The sequence below is a fragment of the Mauremys reevesii genome, linkage group 2 (assembly GCF_016161935.1).
Source record: "Mauremys reevesii isolate NIE-2019 linkage group 2, ASM1616193v1, whole genome shotgun sequence".
Classification (NCBI taxonomy): Eukaryota; Metazoa; Chordata; order Testudines; family Geoemydidae; genus Mauremys; species Mauremys reevesii.
Window position 1 is genome coordinate 56,949,093 of NC_052624.1, and position 16,201 is coordinate 56,965,293.

At 39.3% G+C, this 16,201-nt stretch overlaps 1 protein-coding gene and 1 long non-coding RNA gene across 4 annotated transcripts in view; one reads left to right on the forward strand and one right to left on the reverse strand.

Annotated features, from left to right (window-relative positions):
* The window catches only part of HDAC9 (histone deacetylase 9), a 666,736-nt gene that overhangs the window by 477,685 nt on the left and 172,850 nt on the right, over window positions 1-16,201 (forward strand). The window contains exons 18-19 of the mRNA XM_039523937.1: window positions 4,399-4,576; window positions 9,630-9,763. Of these exons, the coding sequence (XP_039379871.1) occupies window positions 4,399-4,576; window positions 9,630-9,763 (312 nt within the window). The remainder of the gene's footprint in view (window positions 1-4,398; window positions 4,577-9,629; window positions 9,764-16,201) is intronic.
* Window positions 2,480-16,161, reverse strand: LOC120397679. Of its 3 annotated transcripts, none has more exons than XR_005593928.1 (6): window positions 15,974-16,161; window positions 15,262-15,361; window positions 14,538-14,620; window positions 12,665-12,778; window positions 9,577-10,016; window positions 2,480-2,694 (listed from the first exon to the last, which is right to left on the reverse strand). It is a non-coding gene; the product is annotated as an uncharacterized LOC120397679 (long non-coding RNA). The 3 variants fall into 3 exon arrangements; XR_005593925.1 differs by lacking the exon at window positions 2,480-2,694 and adding an exon at window positions 7,810-7,970; XR_005593927.1 differs by lacking the exon at window positions 2,480-2,694 and adding an exon at window positions 7,810-7,970 and having other exon boundaries at window positions 15,942-15,997.

A 16,201-nucleotide genomic window follows, 5' to 3' on the forward strand; every position in this document is an offset into this window, starting at 1 on the left:
CTGCAAATTTGACACCATCAGCTCAGGATTAAACAAAGACTGTGAATGGCTTGCCAACTACAAAACCAGTTTCTCCTCCCTTGGTTTTCACACCTCAGCTGCTAGAAGAGGGCCTCATCCTCCCTGATTGAGCTAACCTCATTATCTCTAGCCTGCTTCTTGCTTGCACATATATACCTGCCCCTGGAAATTTCCACTACATGCCTCCGACGAAGTGGGTATTCACCTACGAAAGCTCATGCTCCAAAACGTCTGTTAGTCTATAAGGTGCCACAGGACTCTTTGCTGCTTTTACAGATCCAGACTAACACAGCTACCCCTCTGATACAATTCATTAACACTGATTTCAATCTTAGGAAATTCAAATTTTCAACATTTTATAGGGATATAAATAAAAAAGGTTTCCCTGAAAACCAATGAAGGAATAATCCCGTGCAAAGCCTGAAAAGCAGCTTTCAGTGTAAAATAATTATAATCAGAAAATAAACAAAATATTGGAAAGAGAAATTTGAGCTCATTGTTGTGCTATTTCTAAATATACCAGGGGAGGTTCTCAAATCTGTAGACTAAAACTACATCTCTACCCTGATATAACGTGACCCAATATAACATGAATTCGGATATAACGCAGTAAAGCAGCGGTCCAGGGGATCAAAGCAAGTTCGATATAATGCGCTTTCACCTATAATGCAGTAAGATTTTTTGGCTCCTGAGGACAGCATTATATCGGGGTAGAGGTGTATCATGATAAATTGAACAAATAAAACAGTACAGAAACTACATAACTGTTTAGAACAATGGCAAGTAGGCTGGTAGAGTTCCAGGTGAAGAAATAACAATCTTCCAGAAGAGCATGAATGCACCTATTTTTTACTATGCACAGAGCAAAATAATCAACAGAGCAGAAGAAATTACTGCAGGTGGTACTAAACCTTATAGCAGTTTTACAGTGAACAGAAGGAACCCCTGATCTCATCTTGAAAATTATAACTTCCTGACAACAACAAAATTGACTTAACTTGCTGAACATCAGGTAGCAACTTAGATCCATTGGAAACAAAGAAAATAGCTCTCATTGAAATCCATAGTCTATACAAAGCATTAGGTTGATGGATATGAATCACATTTTTATATAACCTTTCTAGGAAAAGATACATAAGCCCCTACAGGGAGCACTCACAGCAAATCTAAACTGAGATTGATTCCCTACAAGCAACAATTATTATAGTAATACTGGAAGAACAACAAGAATTTAACTTACCTACCTCCAAAAGACCCATCTCCTTTTTAGATACTGCTTTGAAAATCCTCCTCAAAATAATTACTAAGGGCCCAATCCAATCTCAAGAGATTTTAATGGATATCTTTTCACTGCCTTGGATAGTTGTGGGATCAGGCCCTAATTGCCTATCTTCTCTAATGAACTAATCTCATGCACCTGGAACAAACAGGCTTCATGCAGGGAGGACAAGGCTCAGATAACCTAAGATATGTTCCAGATATATTTACACAAATCACTAACTACAGATGTGCAGACAGTTCTCTTGTCCTATCACTGGACACATGGACATATGTTCACAGTGGTACAGCACAGGGAATCCAAGGATGAATTCACAGTATTGAATTAAGCATCATCCTTCCAAGTCCAGGTGCACTTTCTGGGAAACCAGATAAGGGTGTTAATTAACACTGCTACTCTATACATTAGCAATTAAACCCCTAACCAATGTGATACAGCATTATTCACAGATTCAGGGCATAAATATATGGGGGAGGGGGAATTTCTGAATGCACTGCTATTTATCAAAAAAATCAAAGAGCTCAGTGGCTGTGTTCTTTAACCTAATTCTGGAATTCTGTCTAAATCTCTGGCTCAAAACTAATCAAACCTAAAACAGAAGCCATGATGATAAGAGGACATCTGCTCGGTATCTAAAATCTTGATTCTTAAAGTAAAAGGGGCTTTGTGATATCTTGAAAGAATAATCCACCCCAAAATGAATCCCCATTATACAAATTACTACAAGTTATTTTAACACATTTTAGAAGCTATGCACAGATTATTAGTTCTAGTGTTAACCTAGCAGTAGAGCAGTGGCTGTTAAAATGAATATCCTACCACGATTCCTCTTCCTTTTCTAAACTGGTTACGTCAAATAGGCTTGTTGCAATTTCTAGATACTTGTATAGGTTTATGTGAGGACAGACTTTAGCAGAATAAGAAACCCATGAATTAGCTTCTCTCTCGGTCTTCAGCAAATTTTACCAGAAACTCTTACTAAAATATCTGGTAGACAAGCTGTTAGATACAATACACTCAGCGTGGTACACGTAGAAAAAGCAGTCCTTCTGGCTACAGCTGAAAACAGTACCCTTTATAGATACCATGTAGATCAAACACAAATATAGAGTGCACGAAGGTCAAAAGTACCGTAACTATTTAAAAGCACATAAAAATATTGGATGTCCAATGTCCCTCTCCTCTTGAATTCACATATCCAAGTTCTCAGACTTTGCTCGTGCTTTCTCCCAGGAAACCATAGCTAGATGTGAACAGAATAAACTCACTTAGATCGACTCTGCCTTTGTCCTCTGTTCTGTCTGCCTCTGTCCTCCACAGATAGAATGTTTCCTCTTTATCCTGCCAATGCACAACTATTCCGTCCATTCGATGAGCACTTCACACAGCGATGGCTACAAAAGACACATTCAATCTGGTGCACAGCACATATCTTACTATCACATTATGCCACTTCAGCAGGTGTGTTAAAACAACATACTATCAAGGGGATTCCTTTATGTGTCTGGTGCCTGTGATATGTTCATAAAGGAGTTGGGTGAAGTGATTTCTTGAGCTATTACCAAGTAACTGTGAATTTATAACACCCTACACCACCACCACTGAAAGAAGAAAAGAAAGAAAGAAAACAGTTCATGACCTAAAACCAAGCAACTTTCTGTAAAAGCTCTTTTTATTTATTTGCATTTTCTTTCTATGTTGCATCATTTTATGGCAATACAACTAGGCAGTTTATACTCTGTGATGCAACAACAGCTCACTGAAGTGGGGACTCTGGGTATTAATGTGGGTGAGGGGGCTTTCATGTCTGTTAACTGTTGGTTCCCATTTCATCTCTTGTTGAATACCCCTCTTTTGAGTATCTGTCGCTTGGAAAAGCTTTAATTCCCTCTCCCACAGGACCGCTACTTACACTTCACAGGAATCTTGGATTCATTCTATAGGTAGCTAGGAGAAATAGTGTGCTCCCGCCTGCTTTTGTGTACAAACTGAACTCTACTTCCGCTCTCTGAGCATTGAAAAATACCTTCCATGGCAGTCCAGGCCTTTGGCAAACCGGACTTGCTATTGCACCCAAGTCTGCAGCAGAACTAAATGAGCCAATGCATTGATTATATGTTGCTTAGTTCCAAAGAACATCAGTAAACATAAGCGCCTGGTGAAGAAAAATGCAGCTTATAGCCCTAAAATGGAGATCTATATTTCAGTTATTTTTAGAGCTAAATATTTTTGTAAAAATCTCAGTTTTACACCATCAGTTTTGCATCAGCAATCAGTTGTGGGCCTAGGAATGTGCATAACAAATTAAGGCCTGGGACAAAATTCTGGCTGTACTGAAGTCAATGACAAAACTCACATTGACTTCAGTAAGGCTAGAGTTTCACCCAAGAGTGCACTGAAAAATTTTGAGTTTCCACATTTTTTGACAAACAAAAAAGGGATAAATCTATCTTCTCTTATCTTCTCACATCTGTCTACTGTGTGGTACTTCCACTTTCTTCTAATGCATCTGGTGCTGTCAGCAACATGTTACTGGACCAGATGGAATTTATGTCTGAGCCAGTATGGCAATTCCTACATTCCTAAATTTTTCACAAAAATTTCTGTTCAAATGTTTCTCATTTTCCAGCCATCTTGATGAAAATTAAATTGATGCCTTTGTAAAATTTGGCCCACTAGATTCAACAAATTAAGTGCAAGTGCTTAGGATCCTTCTCTCAGAATGAGGTACTGTAGGAAGATTTTTTTTCTCCCTCACATAGACTTATAACAGTACAGAGCCTGCTTATTATTATCAACTTATTAGAAAAGTCTTCAGTCAAATGTTACTCTGTGTGGGTAGAGCTGTTTCTTTCCATCAGTGAGAATTGAAAGATTGCCTGCCATCACATAGTACTCAGCAATGCGGGCAGCCCCTAGTGTCAGTGTGAAAACATCTGTTGAATGGATTTATTGACTAGGTCTTAGGTGGGGTTTTTTTTTCACACTGTTTATTACAGCCCTGACCTAATGAACTTAATTTGTTGACATGTTTCTCTCAGTGTCTTACTTGATCCCTTCTCACATTTCTTTCTACTGTGCTGTTTTCTTGGCAACAGCAGATCCTGGAGCATCAGCGTATCCACCAGTTGCAAATGTACCAGGCTCAGATGGCTACAGTTGGCATGGCAGGATTAGATAAACATCGGCCTGTTTCCAGGACCCAGTCTTCCCCTGCAGCTTCCACATTACCTCATCCAGCAATGGACCGGCCCATCCAGCCTGTCTACATGACTGGTAGGATTCCCTAAGGACCTCTTTTAATAGGCAGAGTAAATGCACTGTTCATGTGGGCTCAACTGATTTAAATGCCTTGAATATCTCCTGTAGCAATGCATTCATTTTTAACCTCACCGTTACTGGGTTTTATGATGCTTTATTGGCATTAAATCAACCAATGCAGCTGATAAATCACAGGGTTAATATTCACACAGTCATAAATTATTATCGTCCACTGGCTCTGGCAATGTAGCAACAGGTGCATTTTTGGTGTCTTTAAGTCATTTACAATTTTTTCTTTTATTTCCCCATCCTCTGCCTCTCTTGTTCATGTTCTCTTTGCAAAGAGACCACCAATGCATTGAAAAGAGACCACCAGTAAGTGGCAAGGCTGGGATATGATTCTCAACATCTTCATTTGATTCCAGTGGGAATATCAGTCAGTCCTGCAGGGGTGTGCTCTTCACTATGAAAAACAAAGTAATGGCAGCACAAATGAGGTGATCAGTCACGGGACAGTGATATCGGCTAGAGGCTTCAAGTCTTTTAACAGTTTTGTGTGAAAGCTATCGATGGAGAGGTTTTCTTGGGCAGACACCATCTATTCCAGACATTCAATGAGCAGCTCATAAGTATTTGATCCACAGAAAGATTGAGGGGCCTGAAAGTCTCCAATGATAGGAAGAAAATGTTTTAAACAGAAAGCCTGGTTCCCCAATTGCAGCTAATCAGAAGAAAGAGAATCTAACCCATAGGAATATAAATTTAAAAATACAGTGTGTGCCTACAGGTGAGAGATAAATCATGCTTTGCTTATTCTGATAGGAAGAAAGGGAAAATGACTTGTAATTTTGCTTCTCTTAAAATATTATTTCTTAGGTTTCTCTCTTGGGTCATAGCTCCTTAGCATAAGACTGGCAGAGCTACCCTAGCTCTTAAAGTTTATAATTCTTGAGGGCACAGTAGTGGAACAGAGTGCGAGCCAGACCCCTTAATGGCCACCACTGATCAGCCTGCCAAGTGTAGTCACTGCCCTCCAAATATTTCAGTTACTTGACTATGCAGGAAATAAAGTTTGCAGAGAGAGACAACTGGAGGTGATCAGCATGATATAAAAAAATGTGCCTCAGAGAAAAAATGAAAAATGATGCAAAAGAAAAAATACCTGAAAAAGGTAACCTGTAAACACTAAAGGGAAGTGGGTGAATGGGTTAATGACTGCAAGACAACATCCTCAGAGAAACAAAATCACAATTTAAACATTTTTTTCCTTCTCCAAAGATACTGTTGGTATAGGAGTCTCACTCTCGGAGAGTAAGAAGATTGTAGATGTCCCAAAAGAAATGCGTATAAACCTGCAATGAGCAGCTGCAATAAGGCAAATGCCAATAGTGTGAAGAGGGAGTTGTAATTATAGATAATGCTGGTAGTGCTATAGGTGTGATAGGTGATAGTGTTATAGGTGGTGCTGCTACGGATGGAGTCTGGGATAATAAATACACACAAGAGGGCCGAATTCAGGTTGCAGAGTCAACCTTAATTTTGGCATTTCCAAACCTTTGAATGCTTGACTTAAAACTGCCATTGGTCTGTGAGATGTGGGAGAGACCACTATTAGCAAAAACCTGGGATTCAGAATACTGTCATGCAAGCACACGGCTATGAGCTAACGATGGGGAACGACAGCATTGTCTGATAAACATTCATTTAGTCAGTTTATATCAGACTTCTGACATTTTTTTAGATTGTTATGCTGTTTTATTATTAGAACCCTTTCTCTTGGGCTTTGCTATTGGTATTATTGTTCTCAATGACATCTTACAGTTGCAGCTTCATAGAAAACATTGTCATCAAGATATTTATTAGCCACAATTTTAGGTGTCCCCACCATTTTTTCAAATGGTATTAAAAAAGTTGATCCAGATAAGGAATTTTGGAATAGCATAAATCTCATTCTATCCTGACTAAGAGCAACTCACCTTTTCTGACCCAAATGAAAGCTAGATTTCTTTGTTTCCTTAGCTATCATTGCATGGTTGAGTGAGGTCACCATTCCATTCCGTCACTAAGGACCAGATGCTAACCTCAGTTACACTGGTGTAAACCCTGAATAACTTTACTGGCCTCAGTGGATTTAGACAAAGGCATATGAGATCTGAATCTGGCCCTAGGCATTTTTTCTAGAAAGACAGAGTAACCGTCTTTTACTAATGTTCCACAGCAGCCTGCAATTGAAAACAGTTGTCTCTTCTTCTGTGGGGGTGGGGAGACTGTTGGCTGAATCCTGTTGGGGAAATCCTACAGGCTATTTTTAGCAGTGAGCTCTGCTGCTGCATTGTGGTATTGTACCAAACACATGTGCTGTGTGTCACTGAATTACTTGCACATCCTAAATCAATTTAGATGCTTTCAGTAAATGAAAATGTGTATTTCAGTCTCTTTTTAAACCAAATAATCCTGTTTAGAAGTAAATTATGCACTTGGTGGTGTGAATATCTTACCATTTAAAATTTTGGGGTAGATGTTTCCATTGTAAAATTATAGTAGTGACCCATTACTTCAACCAAGCTGAATTCATTTTTTGATTTGGAGAAAATAACTCCATTACCATAAAAATTACATTTTTGTTTTACTCTGTATTAGGGAACATGCTAATGGAACATTATTGCCACCTCTAAAAATGTAATGTTTGCATGGTTATCTGCATTGCTAGGCATCATCAACAAACAGCCTCAAAATTGTCAAAGCCACATATGCCTATATAATTTCCAAAAAAGTAACTATTTACACAGCATCTTTTAATTGCTTTTAATAGTATTTTTATTTCTGTTGATTAGAATTGGGGTTACTCTGGGAGACCCTCTGGGGAACTGGAATAATCAGGACAAATCCCAAGTGGAGCGAGGGCTAAGTTTTATATGCCCCGATCCTGTAAAGACTTTGCAGATGCTTAACTTTAGGCACTGTGAGCAGAACCACTGAAATCAATGGGACTCAGGCACCTAACTTGCTTACGTGATTTTTGAAAATCTCACTAGGTACCTACTTGCATCTTTAGGTGTCTAAATACCTTTTGAAAATCTAGCCACAATACTTACCAGACATATGCTTTTAGTTAGTTTGAAAAAAATATGCTTTATTTAATCAAGTATTGCCCACTGGAAAGTTGTATACTGAGCATAAAAATAAAGCTATATGGGCATAGAAGAGAGATGCATAACACATGAGTATTCACCTACATAAGTGTGCATTTGTTGGTTCTGAGAATTTATAAGCCCCGATGATGAGGCAGGAAAGCTTGTAAACTGTGCAATGCAAATAGCTGTAGAGAAAAGAAATTCTAAACTGAATCGGCAATGCCAGCAGAGCTTTTAAGCTGTATTAGATGATTACCTCCAGATTTCCTTTTTTCCTTTAAAAGAAAACAAACCAGGTAAGTCAATGCAAAAAGTTAGCGTTAATGCACTTTTAAGTTTGCTACACCAAGGATGCTCAATCAACATAAATTTCGCCATGTTGCATATAGGTCCTTTTTCTTGCTCATGTTATATGTAAACTTTACTAGCGTATTATCATTTTGTAGACCAATCCGACATTCATAGCCATTGAAGTGAATAGAAAATCTCCCAGCACAGGATCAGGTTTAAAGTGCACAGGATTGGTAATATAGAAGAATTAAGGTATCAGAAGCACCATAATTTGGAATGCTCTACCTTTTAAATTCAACCTTAACTTTGCATTACCCATAGTGCAAACAGGCCCCGATTCAGCATAGCACTTAAGCATGTGCTTATGATTAATTTACACATGTGCTGAATGTGTTTAATTGCTTTGTTGAATCTGACCTTTAATTTTATATTTTCCTCACTGGCTGACTGTTCAGAAACAGCAGACTAATACATTTTACCAGAAATGTGTTGGCATAATCAGTGATGTTGGTGCATAAGAGGGAAGTTTTAAGTGCTGAACTGTGTAATTTACAGAAGTTGTTAATTTCAGTCCCATCCAAATGCAAGAGGGAAAAAAATACAAAGTTTTTCCAAATGAAAAAGATCCTAAATGGTTAGGAAAATATTTTTTATTTCAGTCATTTCTGAGGGAAATACAAACACCAGAATTAAAATAAATAAATAAATAAATAAAAATGACTTGTCAGTGTCTTAGACTTGGCTTTAAATCATGACTTGAAATGAAAGGCTAGCATTGAGCCCAGTGACCAAAATACCCTAAAAGCTTCTTGCTCCCAAGATGCAACTAAAACTGACATGATACTGAGAGTTGTTTGGTGCTAAATTGTTCTGGCCTTGGATATATGAGTAAACCAAATTCGAAGGGAGCCTTGCATTTGGACCTGACTGCAAAATTTAGTCGTAAATTCATGCAGGGTATAACTCTTTTCTTTGATGAATGAAGGGTTTTGGCTCCAGCTGCTGTGTTTGTACCACTCACTTAAATGTCGTACACAGCAGGTTTAAAATCTACATTTTCTGTTACTTTCAAACAACAAAAATAAGGACTTGTTCTGTCCCATTTTAGGGGCCTTTTTCAACACATTGAATCAAGCTTTCAGGAGTCGTGTGAGTGATTTTCCCATACTCTGCAATAAATATATGCCCTTGCCATGCCACAAAAATATCAATTGAATAAACTATAAATAAAGGATTCAGTAATTCAATTGAATTATGCTACCTATTAAAAACTGTTCACAAGGTACAGTACTTTTCAATATCATTCTTTTCAGATTATGTGGTCTGGTAGCATTATTCCTCAGTGATTCTACTTTTATCTTCTATGCTGGGACAAGATATTCTGTGTTTGTGTATAGTGTCTAGCACAATGGGGGCTAGTCCATGACTGGGGATCCTAGGTCCTGTCATAATAATTAATATGCACATTTGGGATCCAAATTTTGATATGCCCAAAGTTAAGGGATGTTAAGAGCTAGGAATTTGGTTTTGGTAAATTTGGGTATTAAATAAAATCTGTTCATGATGGAAGCATTGTATAGAATATTATACCTTGTATTTCAGTTTTACTTCTATTTTCTTGTTGTATTGTCTTTGTGCTGAAGGTGTTGTCTATGACAGTCTAATGCTGAAGCACCAATGCATGTGTGGCAACAACAACAACCATCCTGAGCATGCTGGAAGAATACAAAGCATCTGGTCAAGGCTGCAAGAAACTGGGTTGCTAAACAAGTGCGAGGTAATAAAGACCAGATAGCTTCATATGGCAAATTAATAAATCCTAAGTCTGTGTCACTTCCGTAATAATAGAATACATTGTCTCTATAATGATTGGTTGACTACTTAAATTTTGCACATTCTGATGCCTGCTTTCCTCTCCTAAAATGGGATCTGCACACTGACATTAATTTATCCACCTGTAGTTGTGTAAATTTCTTCTACATGTAATATAACGTGAAATCCAGACTTTAGTTGTGTTCACCTGGGGATACCTAGAGAGAGATAATGTAAAGGATAGATAGATAGATAGACAGATATCAAAAGGGAGTTACAATCCTTCCAATAGGATCATTGTTTGTTTCTTTAGACAGCTAACAATTTCGCTTTCATAACAGCATAAGAACATTGTGTTATTTATTAATCATCTCCATTATCTCCATAATTGCATGTTTCACCTTGTCATGTTTCAGCATATAAAACTTGCATTTATAAGCTTTTCTTATTGTCCCAGGAGTGAAATGGGCATTCGGTCAGAAAATCAAGGCACTTGAAGCCCAATTCTCTAGACAATATCTGGGCAACTTTGGTATTTAACGTATTTATATTTTAATTTCCTTTACATTTACAACATTGTCCAATATAAGGGAAGTTAAGCTCTGGAATAGGCTTCCAACAGAGGCTGTAGAATCCTTATCATAGGAGGTTTTTAAGAACAGGTTGAACAAACATCTGTCAGGGATGATCTAGGTTTACTTGGTTCTGTTTCCAAACAGGGGTTGGGTTAGATGACATCTCAAGATCCCTTCGAGCCCTACATTATTATGATTCTATGATTGTGTATTAGAGCATAATAAGTTAATTAAAAGTGGACTGAAAACAGCCTCCATTCATCATTTTGCAAATCTTGGAAACACGCACAAGGGGCTCAATCTTGCAAGGCATTTAATGCCTCCTGAGAGGTGCTGAACACACATCTTATTGAAGTCCCTGGGAGTTGAGGGTGCTGACTGCTTCTCAGGAGCAGGGCCTAGCAGAGTTCAATGGACACTACTCCCATAAGTAAAGTTAGCAGGTGCTTACATTTTGTAGGATCAAGTCATTTCCTCAGCTCATATACTCTGTTTTTCACATTACATTGTGTTGTTTACTAATGTTTTTGCAAATCCACATGAACTAGCACTGTAGGTCACTTCTTCAGGAAACACTAACTATACACAGAGATTTTCTGCTCTGTAGGGAACTGAGCACATAGAACTATGATGTAACAAGCACTGCAATGGATTTGTTATATACGCTAATTTAACTAGATGGCAACACTCTAACAGGCTGTTTTTTTCATTTGCTTTCATTTTTTAAAATGTTTTAGTAGGCTGTGACTCAGCAAGGTCCTCGAGCACACATGTAACTTCTAGCATGAGTTGTTCCATTGATTACAATGGGTCATGAACATATGCTTAAGGAATAAGTTAAAGTCAAGCGCTTTGCTAAATTTGGGGCCTAATTACTTTGCTGACTCAGGGTCATAATGAACAAAAAAAGAACCTAAGGAAGATGCAGTGTGGATTTTAGTTACATAATCTCTGCAGTAAAGAAGCTGACATTACTAATCAGTAAACTGTGTTGAATCTTGGAAAGGCAGCACCTATAATGTGGTGTAAATTGAGTCTTAGGATCCGTGTCACATGCCTGGGGTACATTATAATTCAGTAGTCCAGTAGTTTTCTAGAACCCATGAAGTTCCAACAGCATATCTCATTACAACAGCATATCTTGGAGTTTGCTGTTACTTTTTATATTACAGATGTACCTAAACTGAAACCCTGAATCCTGACACTCCCAATCGCTGGGAAACTTTGGGTTTGGATAGAAATGTTATGAGTGGCCCCTATCTACCTTTGTGAAGAGCCAATCCCAAAACTTGGATCTGAACACTTCTAAAACTTTGGAAAATTTGGATCTGGAACTTTGTGGTTCAGATCCATACTAGAAAATGTACAGAAGAATGCAACTGGCATGTTAACAGGTTACATGAAGCTGCAACAAGCCGCAGGTAAAAAATAATCAGAGAGACATCTAAAAGAAAAAAGCCTTATTGTTTACAAACACTATCGGAGCAGCTGCCATAATAGTTGACTGATCATGGGTGGTCTGCATGGTTTCCTTTCTTTTGTATACAGCAGGGGTCGGCAACCTCTGGCACGCGGCTCACCAGAGTAAGCACCCTGGCGGGCCGGGACAGTTTGTTTACCTGCCAAGTCGGCAGGTTCGGCAGACCGCAGCTCCCACTGGCCGCGCTTCACCGTCCCAAGCCAATGGGGGCGGCGGGAAGCGGCACGGGCGAGGTATGTGCTGGCCGCGGCTTCCCGCCACCCCCATTGGCCTGGGATGGCAAACCGTGGCCAGTGGGAGCCGCGATTGGCCGAACCTGCCGATGCGGCAGGTAAACAAACTGGCCTGGCCCACCAGGGTGCTTACCCTGGTGAGCAGTGTGCCAGAGGTTGCCGACCCCTGTTATACAGTGTTATGTAAATCATTAAGGGCCGGATTCAGATGCCCTTACTCTGATCCTGTAGCACTTTACTTCACAAGTCATTCCACTGATTAGTACTCAGTGTAAGCCAGGGTGATATAATGGGACCTCAACCATTTTATAGGTCTGAATACAATTAAAAGTAGAAAAATGTTATGTTTTTATTATGTGTAATATTAGGCCAAAATAATCTTTTTCATATTAAATATTTAAGATTTCCCTCCCACAATTCAGTTATTTTACAAATTAAAATGTAACCTTTCAGATCTTGTAGGAACCTGTAAGTTTGCAGGAACTTTGAGGAAACAAAGCACTTTAACTCAAGCCACATTCAACTAATTTGGTCTCCCTAGATGTCTCAAAGAAAGCATTTTGTGAAAGCTTACTTACGTTTTACGAATGGAATTTCATAGCTTGTTGTATATTCTTTGTTTAAACTATTGAGAAATTGCTATTTTAATGGTTCCAGTATAAAAATAGCCTTTTCATCCAATAAATTGAAATCTGAAGAGATACAAGTTTGAGGTGCTTCGATAAGGAGATGTAGGGACGTGCACAGTGCTGGTGTTTGTCTTGAACTTTTTCTCTGGCTAAAGAGAGGATTTCATTTGACAGTCCAGTCTGTCTTTTACTTTTCATGAACTCTAAGGCCCAGTTTCAGCAAAGCATCTTAAGCACATACTTAACATTAAGCATATGCTTAAGTCTAACCTTATTTAACAAAGCATTTGCAGCATTGGGCTACCCTTAGACATTTTAGCTGTTCATATAAAGATTTGCACACAAAAAATAATTGTTGAATGGAACAGGAGTGTTTTTTACTCCTTCCACGTTGCTTTTACTCCAAAATGGCTGGATCATTTTACCATCAACTTAAAGAAAAATAATTAATTTCCATTCAGCCCATGACCAAGCCATGAAAATTTTAGTTTGAACGGTGAGTTTTAGAAAATCATTAGGTTTGTTAGTCTCTAAGGTGTCACAAGGACTCCTTGTTGTTTTTATTAGTGACTGAAAACAGAGGGTTAGAATGGAATAATTTATATAGCATTTACAATACTGGGGACTTTAATTTGTGTGTAAAACATTGACATAATATTTTCATATAAGATGAGCTGTTGCTTGTGCATTTATTGATGCACCTACTCGGTCTGACAAAGGTCTACGAGCACAGGATAACCAAGTAAGTGTCATGTGATACATCAGAACAGGGCAACTGAAAGTTGCAGAGTGCTACCTAGCTGCTAGATTGGACTTTGCAATGTATCCTAAGTAAGGGATGTTTTGATAATTGGGCCTACAGAAGTACCCTAATTATGGCCTCAACTACACCTCTACCCTGATATAACGCTGTCCTCAGGAGCCAAAAAATCTTACCGCGTTATATCGAACTTGCTTTGATCCACAGCCCCTCCCCCGGAGCACAGCTTTACCATGTTATATCCGAATTCATGTTATATTGGATCGCATTATATCGGGGTAGAGGTGTATGAGAAGTGACTGAAAGTTTATAAAATGACACAGAGGCCTACAGCAATAAATGTTGATGGGAAAATGTGAAAATGGGAGACAAAAAGACTGAATTAGTCTTTCTCCCTTTGGGGATCTTAAAAGAAAAGATTTTGGGGGGAAAATGAAGAAGTAAGATGTTTGCCAGCAACCACTGCAGCAAGCTTCAACATTATGGCTACCTCTTGGGACACTGGGATCTTCTTTAACACTGCTGGGCCTCTGTCATTCTGATCCTGAAAGATGTCCTGACCAGGCCGGGCCAGAAAAAGGGACCCAGATGACATCCACCGGCCTTGGCTAAACCACACCTGGGATGTGAAACTTTGTCATCGCCACGCTTCATGTGTCATTCTTCTTCCCCACTGTGAACCTAGGCACCCGTGTATTCACATACTACACACTACTGCAAGGATATTTATACAGAATGTGCCCTGTGAGGTATCATTTGAAAACTAATAACATATTGGTCAGTAATATCATTATAAAATGAATGTAACCACATCATATGTAAAGTTCTGAATTGTCTCTGTTTGATGTTACTAGTACATGTTTAAAACCAGACGGCCTAACCTATGTAAAAGTAACAAACAGGTTTGTCATAAACAAAGGAATGTGGGTTGACTTCAGTTCACATATTAGTAGAAACAAAGCCATCAAGCTAAATGAGCAGGGGTTATCCTGAGCCTGAACTCAAGAGACAGAGAATGAACATGGCTCCTACATCCCAGAGAGACACAGGAGACTGACTCACCAGAAGGCATTCCTGACTTTTAGGACAAAGACAATTCCTTTGGAACATAAGGGTCAAAGAGAGACTCCATCTTTATCTGACACCTGAGGAGACAAAGAAACCTAGCGCTTTGTGGACCGTGTGTTGGGTCCTGGCCAGAGCATCTGGTCAGCCATGTTAAGTTAGGTCTTAGTCATTAGAAAGTATATTTTTACTTTTGTTCGTTTGTTGACCCGTTCTAGTTTCAATCCCTTCTATTTGGTATCACTTAACCTATGTCCTTTTGTTAATAAACTTGTTTTATTTTTACTATAATTCAGCTCAGTGCCCTGTTTGAATTGAAGAGATTGTTCACTCCAGTTAAAATGATAAAGTGCACTTTTATCTCTTTTAAGGCTCAATGAACCTTCCTACTTCTCTGAGTGTTCCAGGACAGGGCTCGAAACTTCCAGGCAGATGGAAATTTGGGAATTTGAGCGTATTGGGGTCACCCTGCAAGTAATCACCGAAGCTTCTGGAGACCAGGGTAGAGCTGTTGTGTTGTAGGCAGCCTGTTGGGGTCAGAGTGCTGAGCCAGTGCTGCATAGTACACACAGACACTCAGGGAACTACATGCTTGTCTACTGGCTGATGGTGTACAGGCTGTGAACACAGCAGCAGAGCATTTAAGGCACTTGGGTTTACAGAGCAGGCGGTGACACAACTTCTCACTGGTCTGGGTTGCACCCCAAAATATTACACCCACCTTATTTCTTCCTTTTTCTTTCCTTCTCTGTTTGTCTTCTATCTAGTAAGAGTCTGACTCAGTCAGCCAAGACTGTATCTATTGCAACACTGTTAAAAGCCTGCAATGAAAGAGGCAGTTAAAAGCAATTCCCTAAACAGCCTGATGTTGGCACAAATTTGCTAATTTTCAGAGTGGCTAATACAACTGTGTGCCATGCACGTGTTTATTCCAGCAGCGAGGCTGCAAGTGAATGTCAACACAAGAGACAGACGCTGCATTTTTTCTCTTTGCTAATCTTTTCTTTCCCCTCTTGTGTTTGTCTTGTTTTGTCTTCTAGGAAATAGGTTTGGATTTTAATAACAACTCCAACCTATCTCAACTAACTTTTTCTATTTTTCCCCTAAAGGACAATTACTACCATCCAAGAGCCTGTCAGACTAGTGCTTCTTTTCCTTCCAAAGACTATAAAAAGCTAAGAAGATTGTTAATAGTGTACTTGCCATGGTGCTAAGCAGACTAAGAACTCTATATACCAAACCCTGAACCTTACTTAAAACTGTTTAATGTTGGACAGTGAAAGGGTCATGCTGACACCTTTAACTCTTTGTTCCCATATATTCCATCAAAATTAATACCATCAGGGCAGTGCACAATTGTGCTGTCTCAGGAGCCAGAACAGTGACTGAATTGTGACTCACAAATAACGCTTTGATTCCTGCTTCCCACTTACTCCAGGGTGGAGAATAAGTTGTACCAACTCTTTTCCTGGCACAGAAGAGTACATCCCCAAATGTACTGGCTCAGCTACACTGGCTGGCACATGGGGGGGAAGGAGCAGAGCCAAGGCTGCAGCTACTCCTCGGCGTGAGATGGGGAGTAGCGACCCAGCCCCAGGCAGCCCGCACCTCTTGTGCTTGTGGAGGCTGGCGCGAGGGCGGGAAGCTCCAAAAAGTGGGAG